Source organism: Schistocerca piceifrons, chromosome 5, assembly GCF_021461385.2.
Source record: "Schistocerca piceifrons isolate TAMUIC-IGC-003096 chromosome 5, iqSchPice1.1, whole genome shotgun sequence".
NCBI lineage: Eukaryota > Metazoa > Arthropoda > Insecta > Orthoptera > Acrididae > Schistocerca > Schistocerca piceifrons.
Window position 1 is genome coordinate 510,891,494 of NC_060142.1, and position 14,429 is coordinate 510,905,922.

At 38.3% G+C, this 14,429-nt stretch overlaps 1 protein-coding gene across 2 annotated transcripts in view; it reads left to right on the plus strand.

The window, feature by feature from the left end:
- Positions 1–1,970: 1,970 nt before the first annotated feature.
- The window catches only part of LOC124798424 (zip homologous protein 2-like), a 113,663-nt gene continuing 101,204 nt past the window's right edge, over positions 1,971–14,429 (plus strand). Inside the window, exons 1-4 of one of the 2 annotated variants that reach the window (XM_047261831.1) lie at positions 1,971–2,067; positions 2,838–2,902; positions 4,057–4,176; positions 4,915–4,997. In XM_047261831.1, coding sequence (XP_047117787.1) covers positions 4,057–4,176; positions 4,915–4,997 — 203 coding nt within the window. In that variant the 5' untranslated portion in view covers positions 1,971–2,067; positions 2,838–2,902. Of the gene's footprint in view, positions 2,068–2,098; positions 2,475–2,837; positions 2,903–4,056; positions 4,177–4,914; positions 4,998–14,429 lie in introns of those variants that run through there. The other variant, XM_047261830.1, reaches the window with a different exon arrangement.

The following is a 14,429-nucleotide window of genomic DNA, read 5'->3' on the forward strand; positions in this document are numbered from 1 at the left end:
TAAATTCCTGTTACTACCCTGTCAGAAAATGGGTGAAGGCTTTTTTTTCTTTTTTAAATATTCGTCTACTGCTGGTTGTAATTACAAGCGTATAGTGGCTCGGTTATCATATCCACGTCCAGTTTTTCTGTTAATGTATCAGACGTTTTTCAACAGTACCTGCTTTCATAAATTCATTGACCTATGAGCACTTTTAGAAACAGTTGTGCTAATTTGAAAATTCCAGAAACTGTAAAGATTACTTGTGAATCGTTCTAAGGTGTGTAAGAATAAATGACAAACACGTTTAACTGAAACCAAGTGTACGCTGAGCTGCCTCTGACTGAGGGTGATTTCTGCGTCGTTGTATGAAAGAAATTTTTTGATTTTGCTTGAACTTCTCTGTGAGCGTCCCCCCAACACATCAACGTGCGGCGTCTCTGATTACAAAAGTCCAAAACCATGTAACCAACAGACATGCTCAAGATAGATAAATAGACGTACTTTACAAGGAAATAGAGGAATTCAGTATCACACTGGTCGACAACTGGAAAGTGACAGTACCATTGTTTTTTTCGTCAGCGTTAAAGATCGGTAAACTACTTATACTAAAAATGTGTAGTCTACAACCCGCTTGTTCTAAGCTACACTGATATGTTTTATTGTGGATAATAATTTTTCGGTAAGTGGTCTTCGGAAACACAGAAACACATTACGTGCCGCTACCTCTTTGTTTGAACAATTAGTACCGACTGTGATAAATTGTCACTATCAGTATGATGAAAATATTACTCGAGCACCTGTATTCAGTTTAGAGAAGACGTGTTGCTTTCCTCTTTGCCCAAAATGTATTAGTATCCGAATGTCTTAGTATACTTGGTACCCGAAGCGCCCAAGTATGTGAATCATAAAGACGGTCAGTGTAATTCGCATTTCATCTGAATTGAAGTATCTCGTCCATAATTTAACTTAAGACAACGCAGAACCTCTCAACTTTATTTTCTTTCCAAATTTTATTACGTGATTAAACTCATGCCGGTATAGCTGAACCGATGTAGGTGGTCGTTCGTTCTACGTGTTCTAAAACATTCGAAGATAGATCTTAATGAACAAGAATGATCTACAAAGTACATTTCACGGTCAAGTTAGGTAGAAGACAAAAATTGTAGAAAATTGAGTAAAATAGCAAGCGATGCGCTTTGAAGCCTACTACAGCTTTGTAAACTTTAACAAAGTTCCACTCAGGAAGCACACATGCTGAAATTGAACATGAGATACATCAAAAACACTAGCATCAAACCATGCAAATTGACATTGCCATAAATGTAGATAATTTTTCTTTCGTGTGGCGAATCCGCAGCTGCATCATTTGCCGGTGGACGCTAGGAAGAAGCGCTACATTCAGTTTTGGCGGGCTACGCAACCCGCCGCTCAAAATGAAATGCCACAAGCAAAAGAAGAATTTTTTTACAGGAACGTTAATAATTATGAGCATGCGATTAATAGCGAATATGTTCGTAGGAATAACGAAGAGGAGCAAAGTGAAGGCGAAAAGCAAGAATGAAGTACAAGAATCTCTACACAAAAAGAATGAACCTGATAGCAACAGGAAACAATATAGACTCAAAATTCTAGTTTTTTTCTCCATTTCAATAGTTTTGCTCCTACCGATCGTTTCTTCCGCAGAACTCCCTTGCTGTTTGACATCTGAGCCGCCCGCCAGCTTACCATGAACGTCGTCTGCATCTACACCTGTGGTAGCGCCGTAGTTGGGAAAAGTGGTCGGGTCTTCCGACTTCGTCACTTTGAATCGTTCCGACATTTCTGCACGAGACTATTTACGCGATTACAATGTCGCACACACGAAGCTCTCGCGAAGAAGACGCACATGCAACTTCACGCCGCTCTGTTGGCAGCCTTACACCGGCTAAGCACAGTGGCGATCTGTGCGCCACTAGCGCTCCCGGTGTCAGCTGTGAACATGCATCCCCACCACACTCCGTGACGTTTGTTAGCAACACTTTTTTTGAATTTCAAGAGATGTGCCGCCGTGGTGATGGACAGATGTGCACTGTATAACGTTGTTTGGTAAAGTGATGTTTTATTTAATCGAAAATACACATTTGAGAGGTTAATTTTATTTCTAATGACAAAGACGATTCTGTAATGCAATAAGCAAATCAGAGATTTATCTACAAGATAATGTGAATTATCTGTATGATTACTCTTTGGCATGTGTTCTCACCCGAAAAAGTGTTGGAGGGAAGTTTGAAGTGTTATAAACTTCGTCATTCTAATTCAGCTGTTCTTTCAAGTGTGCAGGCTGTATAAACTGAAGAGAAACCCTAAATGTGCTTTAAATTGTTCTCTCTAATCGAAGAAGATGGACTGGATCCACTGCAATTCTTGTTATACACAGCCGTCAGAAATTCGTGAAAGAAAATTCTTACTAACTAGCTGTGGTCATATCTATTGCAGCGAGTGCTTAAAATCGAGTAATTACGAAGTTTTTATTTAAATGAATAGTGTCACATTATTTGAACTTGAATAATCTTCCTATGATTGTAGTATCGTGTTCTGAAACAGAAATCAAAAAAGAAACTAGTTTCCTAGTTTTCTGCGATTACTTACTAGAAATCAGCAATTGTATATACAAATCATTGAAAACAGAGTAACTATTTGATCTCACGATATTTCGCCTTGACATTTTTGCAATGTCATCAGCAGTAGTTTTGCACGTTATCTACTTCATTCTGCCATTTCTTGACTTAGACCTATGTGGAGGGACTGTGAGACTTATCTATATACTTAAACCAGTGTGAGTAAAGAAATAATGTGATGTCCTTTATTAATTACAGCAATTTTGCAACAGAAGTGTGGTGTATGTGGCAATCAGTACACAACAACTCAGTTAACATCGAAAGTAAGTACTTGCATCATATTTAAAACACTCAGTTACGTAAACAAACACCAGGTATATCTTGTACATATTTCTCAACCATATATGACAACATTATTGGAAGATCCTGTTTATCACATTTAGCTTATGTATTAGTTGTTTTCCTTTTCTTTATTCATATTTAGATGGCGCCGTACGATCACTCATTGTATATTAGTCTGTATACAGCAACAGAGTGAATAATCCAGACCAATATTTACAAAATGCGTTGCGTACTTCCAATATTGTTTACAGTAGGATAGCTAATAAAGATTTAGAAAGGAGAAAGCAATGATGCTCTGGTTTACTTCTCATGACCTGTTGAACGAGGTATGTCATTAGCAAATGGCAACAACAACTGAAATATTGTTGAGTAATTTAATCATCCTATTCCTGGAACATTCAAATGCATTCAAAAAGATAGTAGGCCTGCACAAGAAGAATATATGATAATGTGGTATGATGAAGAGGCTGGATGAAATGTGAATACCTCTCACAGAAACAAACAACAAGAACATTGCAGATATTGCTGTTGTCTCATAGCAAAATAATGTCATGTGTGGCTAGCAGAGTATGTAGACCTTTCTGCTGTGTATACTGTGTTTTTAAAATAGTAGTTGGTGTAGCCTATTTTTCTATGACTTTATATATGATTGTGTGTGTTTGTGTGTGTGTGTGTGTGTGTGTGTGTGTGTGTGTGTGTAAAATTCATAGTTCATAAATTTTTATAGTAAGATAGAAACACTGAACCAGACAGTTTGTTGTGATAACATCTCAAAACTATAAGTTCTTTACCTTACTTTTGTTTGTATTTAGTGAAGGCAACTTACTGTAGTTCTTTGCTGCATGTTTGTGAACATTCTTCTGTAGGCTACTCCATTTCCTCAGTACAAAGGCAAAAACTTAAAAATAATATATTTTTACACTTCCTCTTTACGTATTTTCATCTACTATAGCCCTGTGTTTTCTCTGCCGCTCAGTTATTTGCACAATTTTTAAGTTATTCTATCAATCTGCAGAAATTCAGTCACATTAATGTTTTATTGATATTTACCCATCTGGTCACAAAATTTAGTCACCCAGGTTAACTGTCCTCATAGTAACAGTGCCTCATTTATTTATTATAATTTCTTTTGCAGATGAGACCAGATGTGCAAGAATATTTCACTTCACCAGATGAATTTCTAAATAAACTGATTCAAATACTTGCATTTCAAAATGGGCACCGTATGCGCATGATTGCTCATCTTAAAGCTCTGGTAATACAACTGAAGCTACAACTCATCCTCTTTTTAGTACTTTATATGAAATTCCATTCAATTTACAAGCTTTTAATCTATGATCAGTGTCAAATAAAATATCAAAAGCTTTAGTTACTGACAACAATGAGGGACGAAACGTTACAATGTCCTGTCTAGAAACCCTTCACAAAACACAATCTATTCAGTAACCAATGTTGACATAGAATTATTTACAAAAGAAAAATCACAACAAAACAAAAATTAAAGTTACGGGCAAGTTGTCCATAGTCAGACTCATTTAAAATAGCCTAGCAAATTTCCTTTCGTGGCAACTCAATTAGTCTTACGTACTCCACTTCCCATAGCATAGAATACCATCACAATATTTAGCAACACTTATTTTATTATGTTGTACTTATTCTGCATTTATGTAGGGAAATAGTTCTACCTAAATATAAATACAGTGGGTATTCCATTGCAAGTTTTATTGATGTATTATCATTTTTAAATATGGGCTACCAACAAACATTTTCCTTCAGACACTCCATAAATTTGTATTTCAAAGCTGTTTATCCTGAAAGACATGTCTTCAATGAACATGGCACCGTGGAAAAATTCATTACTATTATAATTAGTTCTCATGCCGAAAGTTGAACGCAAGGCACACTGTATCTTAAGAAACTCCACATTTGCTTGAAGTAATTAGAAAATAAGAAATACATCAGAAAAAAGTAATAGCTTTTTCCTTATCTACAGGATCTTAAGTATAAAGCAGCAAAACAAGAAATCAAACGACTGCATGATATCATAAGATCATTCCAGAAAAAGCTGAGTAATATGTAAGTATTTTACATCTGTGTGCAACACTTTTATTACAGTGATGATTGTTGAAGGAAATCACGTACTGTGTTTGTGTGTGTGTGTGTGTGTGTGTGTGTGTGTGTGTGTGTGCGAGAGGGAGAGAGAGAAGGGGGGAGGGGAGAGAGAGAGAGAGAGACCACTGGTGCAGTTACATTATGAGCTTCACAGAAGTTATCAGCAGTTGATTACATACTTCCTATTCCTGTTTTGAATACACAGATTTAAAAAGTAATATAACAAGCACTCTAGATAATATGAAGCTGATCAGTGTATCTGAATATTGTCTGACTATAATTTTTGTCTGAACATATTGTATATTAGTAGCCTGGAGTTGTAAGGCCTTTTTTAAACATTGTAACTAATAATTTACATCATAATTTGAAGCTCTAGTTTGGTAATAGTTACTGGTTGCTGTTAAGAATTTGTATAGGTACAGTGATAGATAAACAGTAGCACAGTAGTGTGAAGTCCATGCTGAAGTCATTCAGCTGTTGGTGCCCATATGGTATACATTTAGATGGGTTCTTTTGTGAGGGAAGTATGGAAAAAATATGTACTACTCACCAACCTACACAGCAGACTGTGAGGTTGATCACCATCGGTAACCCTCCAGACTTTTAATGCTGTGAATATGCCTTGACGCAGCATAACTCATGTTGCACAAATTCCATGGATCATAGTGATTGTATATTTAAGAACGACAACATTAGTGACTTCCAACAGACTTTGTATAGAGTTTCAAAACTTTATGAAGTTTTCTTGTTTTCCTTGCTGACACCACACTAAATGATGAAAGAAAATATGTTTCTCTTCCTACATTTTCATTGTTTGTGTAATAAAATGGCAGCATCAGGCATGACTTTTAATTTATTGCTTCTTTATTATTAACTCTATTCACAACACATTTGCAGATGTTATCAACATATACCACAGAATGTAAGTGAATAATTGTATCAATGGATGATGCAGAGGTTTGGAGATGTGACTTTTTTTTTACACGTATTGAGTTCAGTTCTCAAAAGAAATGGGGGTGGTAGTTTACTGTTACTCTGCTATCTGAGTGTCTGCTGTCATTTTGTGATGCATTCCTAAATGATTGAAAGTGGCTTTACAATTAGCCAAGTGTTAGCAGAAGTCAAGGAATCAACATTCAAGACATTTGATTCTAACTTGTAAAAAATTATAAATAGGTAAGTTCTAACTACCAATCTATTGAACTTAGACAACATCTGTTAGTTTATCATGACTGAAGGATAGACCCAGTAGCATACTAAGTGGTAAGATATCTTGCTTTAAATTTTCTGTAAGGTGCCTATAATTTTCTACAGCAAATGACTACGATATCTGTTATTTCGACTCACTCCAAAATTTCCTGAATGCAGCAAATCTCTCAAGCTACACTCAGCAGAGTGTATGTTATCAATTTTGTGAAGCAGACAACCAATGTATTTTACGTCCAATAATATCTCCAAAACTTTTTGTGTATTACATAACTGCTCTGCATGCTCAGATGTATTGATCTATTAGTTATGTTCACACTAAACTCCACCCAGTAAACTCTTTTTACTGTTGCATCATCTACTGTAATTGTCTTACCAAAACAAATTATACAATTTCACAAGCTGCAGTATGGTTGCAAATTGGACAGTGATCCAGAAAGTGTAGAATATATTTCTTTATTTTCGTCTGTGATCACAAAGTGTTATGTCCTCAGACTACCAGTTTCGGTCAGCGATGACCATCTTCAGATATGTTTTAAAAACATGTCCTAATGCAATGGAGCCATAGTGGCATCATAAAAAGATAAGTCCACAATCAGCTCAGTATTATCATACATATATGAAATAATGTATATACTAGAGTCATTTTGTTAACAGTGCTAATATGGCAGTTTGTTTTGAACAGAAGCAGTAGTAGTAGAAGTATACATTATATTTCATTTATGCTGAGCTGATGTTATATTTATCTTTTGACAATGCCACTATGGCTCCATTATATTAAAACAAGTCTTAAGATGGTCATTGCTGACCGAAACCAGTAGCCTGAGGACATAACATTTTGTGATCATAGACAGAAATAAAGAAATTGATTCTAAATTATACAATAATTCACGGCAGCTAAGAACCCAAGCTACTCTTTGATTAGTGTTTTCTCTTTGCACATGGTTGGAGGAACCCTGCCAAAGGTGGACAATGAATGGCCAGCAGCAGTGGTCTTGCATCAGTCCCACCGTGCATTACTCTTCCATGCTCATTCTCCAGATTTGAACTGCTACAAAACATCACAAACTACAGCAAAACATCACTATACAAAAATATAAGTATTGCATTATTCCACCTGTTTGTTTGTATTTGAATATCCAAGGAAAATTTCTTGTTCTAATCACTGTCAGAAATTCTGTTCTTTGATATATTTCTCTGGTATAAATTAGCATGTGTTCCAAGGCACATCAAAACATGAGTTAAATCACATAACCCTTGAGTAATAATAACCTTTAAATTGTAACAGAGTAACTAAGGGAGATGATGAAGAGACTGAAGAAATGTATGATGGGATAAAAGAAATTATCCAGATAGTTAAGGGAGACAAAAATTTAATAGTCATGAGGAACTGGAATTCAATAGCAGGAAAACAAAGAGAAGGAAAAAGAGTAGATGAATATGAACAGGAGGGAAAGGAATGAAAGAGGAAGCCGCCTGGTAGAATTCTGCACAGAGCAGAGCTTACATCATTCATCCAAGCCTCAGGCCTCAGTAGTGTGTTTACATTTTGTGGCATGCAGTTGCAGCTGTAGCGGTTATAATGCTAAGTACTAACAAATTTACTGTGCATTGTTATACAGGTATTAAATTTAATAGTTTTCAGCAGTGTTTTGTGCTGTTTGTGGTGATTTAATAAAGTTTTGGAAACGTATGTTCACTGTGTTTTTTAGAGTTTTCTGTACGTTGAAGCCATTTAGTAAATTTCTAGCTTTAGTTTTCAACTGATATTTTATTGTTTCTAGTGAAATATTTAAGTAAAATTTTCGTTCATGTTTTAACTTCCTTGAGTGTTCTAGTGGCTGCTAAAATTTTTGGTTTTAGCTAGTAATTTTGTGAAGTTTTGTTAGTGTTTATATCAGCTGTGGTGTAGTAGTATAATACAAGTAGTTGCTTTCTTAGTAGACAGAGAATTTTGAGATTGTTATTGTTAGTTCTATAAATAGTTCTGCTGGTATAACTGAACTTAGGTAATGTAAACATGTAGTTTTTTTCAGTAACTGTAAAATTTTACTGTGGGTGAGAAGTGTGGGCTCTGTCATAGGTTTGTGAGTAGTGGGTTATGGTGTGGGATTTGTTCAATGTATTTTCATTGGGGGGAAGCCAGTGGGCATTCTAACAAAATCCTCTCCTAGGAATGCAGAATCTGTAGCAGAAATAAGTTGATAGAGGAGCAGGAGCATAAGATCTGTGCTCTTTACGTGCAGTTACAACATGCAAAGGAGGAACTAGATAGGTTGAAGAGGGTGAAGGGTGGTGGGGAATGCGAACTGGCAGTTGGCAAGAAGGCAGCTAGGAAGAGGAGGTATTCAGACAGTCATACTTTGTGTATATGCAATAGATATGACTAGCTGTCAGATTTGCGTGGAGAGCAGCCTCTTGTAGCTATAGATGTAGGGAACATGCAGCTGTCCTCAGCAGTTAGGGGGCTTAGGTCAGTTGCAAAGTCTAACAGAAAGAAGAAGGTTCTGCTGCTAGGTAGTTCACATGGTAGAGGTGTGGGCCAGCAGTTGCAGGAAGTGTTGGGGAGTGAGTACCAGGTCACCAGCATTGTGAAGCCTAGTGCAGGGTTGACTCAGGTGACTGATAGCATAGGGAAGTTATGTAGGAATTTTACAAAGGAGTATCAGGTGCTGACACGTTCCATGACCTTGAAGATTTGCTCCTCAATTTGGTCGTATGGAACTTGACGTGTAAATAAATGAAAATAAGCATAATTTAATCATCGCTAACACTTGGTTTAAGAATCATGAAAGAACATTAGATACATGGAAGAGACCTGGAGACACTGGAAGATTTCAGATTGATAGAGTTATGGTAAGACAGAGATTTTGGAACCAGATTTTAAATTGTAAGACATTTCCAGGTTCAGATGTGGTCTCTGACCACGATTTGTTGGTTATGAACTGTTGGTTAAAACTGAAGAAATTTCAAAAAAAGTAGGAATTTAAGGAGATGGAACCTGGATAACCTGAAAGACCCAGAGGATATTGAGATTTTCAGAAGGAGCAGTAGGGAATGGTTGACAAGAACAGGGGAAAGAAATGCAGTAGTGGAATAATTGGTAGCTTTGAGAGATGAAATAGTGAAAGCAGCAGAGGATCAAGTAGGTAAAAAGATGAGGGCTATTAGAAATACAAGTGTCTAAAAAATGAGATCTGCAGGAAGTGCAAAATGGCTAAGCAGGAATGACTAGATGACAAATATAAGGATTTAGAAGCATATATCACCAGGGGAAAGACAGATATCTCCTATAGGAAAATTAAAGGGTCCTTTGGAGAAAAGGAATCTACCTGTATGAGTATAAAAAGCTCTGATGAAAAATAGGTCCTAAGCAAAGAAGGGAAAGCTGAAATGTGGAGAGAGTAGTATATAGAGGGCCTATACAAGAGATATGTACTTGAGGGCAATATTACAGAAATGGAGGAGGACGCAGTTGAATATGCGATGGGAGATATGATACTGTGTGAAGAATTAGACAAAGTACTGATAGACCTAAGTCAAAACAAGGCCCCAGGAGTAGACAACAACTACTGAGCCAACCACGACAAAACTCTTCCATTGGTGAGCAAGATATATATGAGACAGGTGAAATACTCTCAGGCTTCAAGAAAAATATAATAATCCAATTCCAAAGAAAGCATTTGATGTCAGTCATGAAAATTACTGTACTATCAGCTTAATAAGACTTGGTGGCAAAATATTAACACGAATTCTTTACAGAAGAATGGAAAAACTGGTGGAAGTTGACCTCAGTGAAGATCAGTTTGGATTCTGGAGAAATATAGGAACATGTGAGGCAATGCTGACTCTATGACTTCTCAAAGAAAATAGGTTAAGGAAAGGCAAACCTATGTTTATGGCATTTGTAGACTTCGAGGAAGCTTTTGACAGTGTGGACTGGAATACTCTCTTTGAAATTCTGAGGACGGAAGGAGTAAAATACAGGAAGAAAAAGGCTATTTACAATTTGTACAGACACTAGACAACAGTTATAAATAGTTTGAGGGACATGAAAGGGAGGCAGTGGCTGAGAAGGGAGTGAGGTTGTAGCCTGTCCCAGATGTTATTCAATCTGTACATTGAACAAGCAGTAAAGAAAACCAAAGAAAAATGAGGAATAGGAATTAAAGTTCAGGGAGAAGAAATGACATTGTAATTCTGTCAGAGACAGCAAAGGACTTGAAACAATGATATAAGATGAACATCAACAAAAGCAAAAGAAGGATAATAGAATGTGGTTGAATTAAATCAGTTGGAGGGAATTAGATTATGAAAAGACATGTATAGCAGTAGATGAGCTTTGCTATTTGGGCAAAAGTAACTGATAATGGCCAAACTAGAGAGGATATAAAGTACAGACTGGCAATGGCAGGAAATGCATTTCTGAACAAGAGAAATTTGTGAACATTGAGTGCAGATGTGCCAGGAAGTCTTTTGTGGAATTGTTTGTATGGAGTGTAACCATGTATGGAAGTGAAGCATGGGTGATAAGCATTTTAGACAAGAAGAGAATGGAAGCTTTTGAAATATGCTGCTACAGAAGAATGCTGAAGATTATATGGATAGATCACATAACTAATGAGGAGGTACTGAATAGAATTGGGGAGAAAAGAAATTTTGCCATAACCTGACTAGAAGAAGGTATTGATTGGTAGTACACATTCTGAGACATCAAGAGGTCACCAGTTTGTTACTAGAGGGAGGGGGGGGGACACATGGAGGGAGATCAAGAGATGAATTCAGTAAGCAGATTCAAAAAGATGTGGGTTGCAGTCAGAGATGAAGAGACATGCACAGGATAGAGTAGCATGGAGAGCTGCATTGAACCAATTATGGATGTAACAGATTATTAACTGAAGCTGAAGTTTGGTCTAAGAGAAAGGGAAAAAGACTTGAACTACTGTCACTTAATTTTGAAAATCATACACAATTTGTGTATAGCAGTGGTGTATCAGTAATCATTTCTAAGTATGGAACTGGAATATCTGAACCTTCCAAGGATGACAGAAGAATACAAAAAACCCCTCATTAAAATATATTTGAGCTGGGGCAAAACAGAGCAAAGGTGGGAAACATGGGAAACCTCCTACCACAGAAATATCCCTATCTCTTATGGCATAGTGGTCCTGTCTTCCACATGTTATATTTTCCAAACCTACTGGACAATAGACTGGTGCTCCCCAACAATGCTGAGGGAACTTCAGTCCACTGTGTGGAGCAGACTACATCCAGCATGCAAATGGTTTCTCTAGTTACTTGGATAACCTTTCCCAAAGGGCCAAATCTTGCCTGCCTGCAACCTTATGTGTTGTCTTTATGGTAAGTAGCTATCTGTCTTTTCCTACATTGTTGATTTTCCTACTGATCCATAATATAATCTCTGTAGCTGTTAATACTTGGGTTGTCTTGCACCTATTTGCAGCAGTTTAGGCAGAAAGTTACAGTGTAGCAATAATCCCACATAATTTCTTTTACATTTATTGTTGCTAAGTCATATGAGTCTAATCCACCAACGCAAACTTTAAAATATGATACTTAATTTCAGACTTTAAAAAATTTATAAAATCATCAAAATTTAACATCAAATCTAGGTTTTGGAAGCTTAGCTTGAACTATACACAAGGCAAATCACTGCAAAATGTAAAGCTTAATTCAAAAGAGCCTATTAAATCATTAAGGGTCAATCAATCATTCAATAAGGGTCATTGCAAATTTTGGTGATAAACATCTTAGTAAATTAGCTTATTACGCCTATTTTCACTCATTGCTTGCATATGGCATCATATTTTGGGGTAATTCATTACTGAGGAATAAAGTATTTATTGCACAAAAGCGTGTAATCAGAATAAGAGCTGGAGTCCACCCAAGATCATCCTGCAGACATTTATTTAAGGATCTAGGGATATTCGCAGTAGCTTCTCAGTATATATACTCTCTTATGAAATTTATATATAAAAACAAAGATGAGGTGACTTACCGAACAAAAGCGCTGGCAGGTCGATAGACACACAAACATACACACAAAATTCAAGCTTTCGCAACAAACTGTTGCCTCATCAGGAAAGAGGGAAGGAGAGGGGAAGACGAAAGGAAGTGGGTTTTAAGGGAGAGGGTAAGGAGTCATTCCAATCCCGGGAGCGGAAAGACTTACCTTAGGGGGAAAAAAGGACAGGTATACACTCGCACACACGCACATATCCATCCACACATACAGACACAAGCAGACATATTTAAAGACAAAGAGTTTGGGCAGAGATGTCAGTCGAGGCAGAAGTGTAGAGGCAAAGAAGTTGTTGAAAGACAGGTGAGGTATGAGTGGCGGCAACTTGAAATTAGCGGAGATTGAGGCCTGGCGGATGACGAGAAGAGAGGATATACTGAAGGGCAAGTTCCCATCTCCGGAGTTCGGATAGGTTGGTGTTGGTGGGAAGTATCCAGATAACCTGGACGGTGTAACACTGTGCCAAGATGTGCTGGCTGTGCACCAAGGCATGTTTAGCCACAGGGTGATCCTCATTACCAACAAACACTGTCTGCCTGTGTCCATTCATGTGAATGGACAGTTTGTTGCTGGTCATTCCCACATAGAAAGCATCACAGTGTAGGCAGGTCAGTTGGTAAATCACGTGGGTGCTTTCACACGTGGCTCTGCCTCTGATCGTGTACACCTTCCGGGTTACAGGACTGGAGTAGGTGGTGGTGGGAGGGTGCATGGGACAGGTTTTGCATCGGGGGCGGTTACAAGGATAGGAGCCAGAGGGTAGGGAAGGTGGTTTGGGGATTTCGTAGGGATGAACTAACAGGTTACGAAGGTTAGGTGGACGGCGGAAAGACACTCTTGGTGGAGTGGGGAGGATTTCATGAAGGATGGATCTCATTTCAGGGCAGGATTTGAGGAAGTCGTATCCCTGCTGGAGAGTCACATTCAGAGTCTGGTCCAGTCCCGGAAAGTATCCTGTCACAAGTGGGGCACTTTTGTGGTTCTTCTGTGGGGGATTCTGGGTTTGAGGGGACGAGGAAGTGGCTCTGGTTATTTGCTTCTGTACCAGGTCGGGAGGGTAGTTGCGGGATGCGAAAGCTGTTTTCAGGTTGTTGGTGTAATGATTCAGGGATTCTGGACTGGAGCAGATTCGTTTGCCACGAAGACCTAGGCTGTAGGGAAGGGACCGTTTGATGTGGAATGGGTGGCAGCTGTCATAATGGAGGTACTGTTGCTTGTTGGTGGGTTTGATGTGGACGGACGTGTGAAGTTGGCCATTGGACAGGTGGAGGTCAACGTCAAGGAAAGTGGCATGGGATTTGGAGTAGGACCAGGTGAAACTGATGGAACCAAAGGAGTTGAGGTTGGAGAGGAAATTCTGGAGTTCTTCTTCACTGTGAGTCCAGATCATGAAGATGTCATCAATAAATCTGTACCAAACTTTGGGTTGGCAGACTTGGGTGACCAAGAAGGCTTCCTCTAAGCGACCCATGAATAGGTTGGCGTACGAGGGGGCCATCCTGGTGCCCATGGCTGTTCCTTTTAATTGTTGGTATGTCTGGCCCTCAAAAGTGAAGAAGTTGTGGGTCAGGATGAAGCTGGCTAAGGTGATGAGGAAAGAGGTTTTAGGTAGGGTGGCAGGTGATCGGCGTGAAAGGAAATGCTCCATCGCAGCGAGGCCCTGGACGTGCGGAATATTTGTGTATAAGGACGTGGCATCAATGGTTACAAGGATGGTTCAACAACTTCTTTGCCTCTACACTTCTGCCTCGACTGACATCTCTGCCCAAACTCTTTGTCTTTAAATATGTCTGCTTGTGTCTGTATGTGTGGATGGATATGTGCGTGTGTGCGAGTGTATACCTGTCCTTTTTTCCCCCTAAGGTAAGTCTTTCCGCTCCCGGGATTGGAATGACTCCTTACCCTCTCCCTTAAAACCCACTTCCTTTCGTCTTCCCCTCTCCTTCCCTCTTTCCTGATGAGGCAACAGTTTGTTGCGAAAGCTTGAATTTTGTGTGTATGTTTGTGTTTGTTTGTGTGTCTATCGACCTGCCAGCGCTTTTGTTCGGTAAGTCACCTCATCTTTGTTTTTATATATAATTTTTCCCACGTGGAATGTTTCCTTCCATTATATTGATCTCTTATGAAATTTGTTATTAACAACCAAA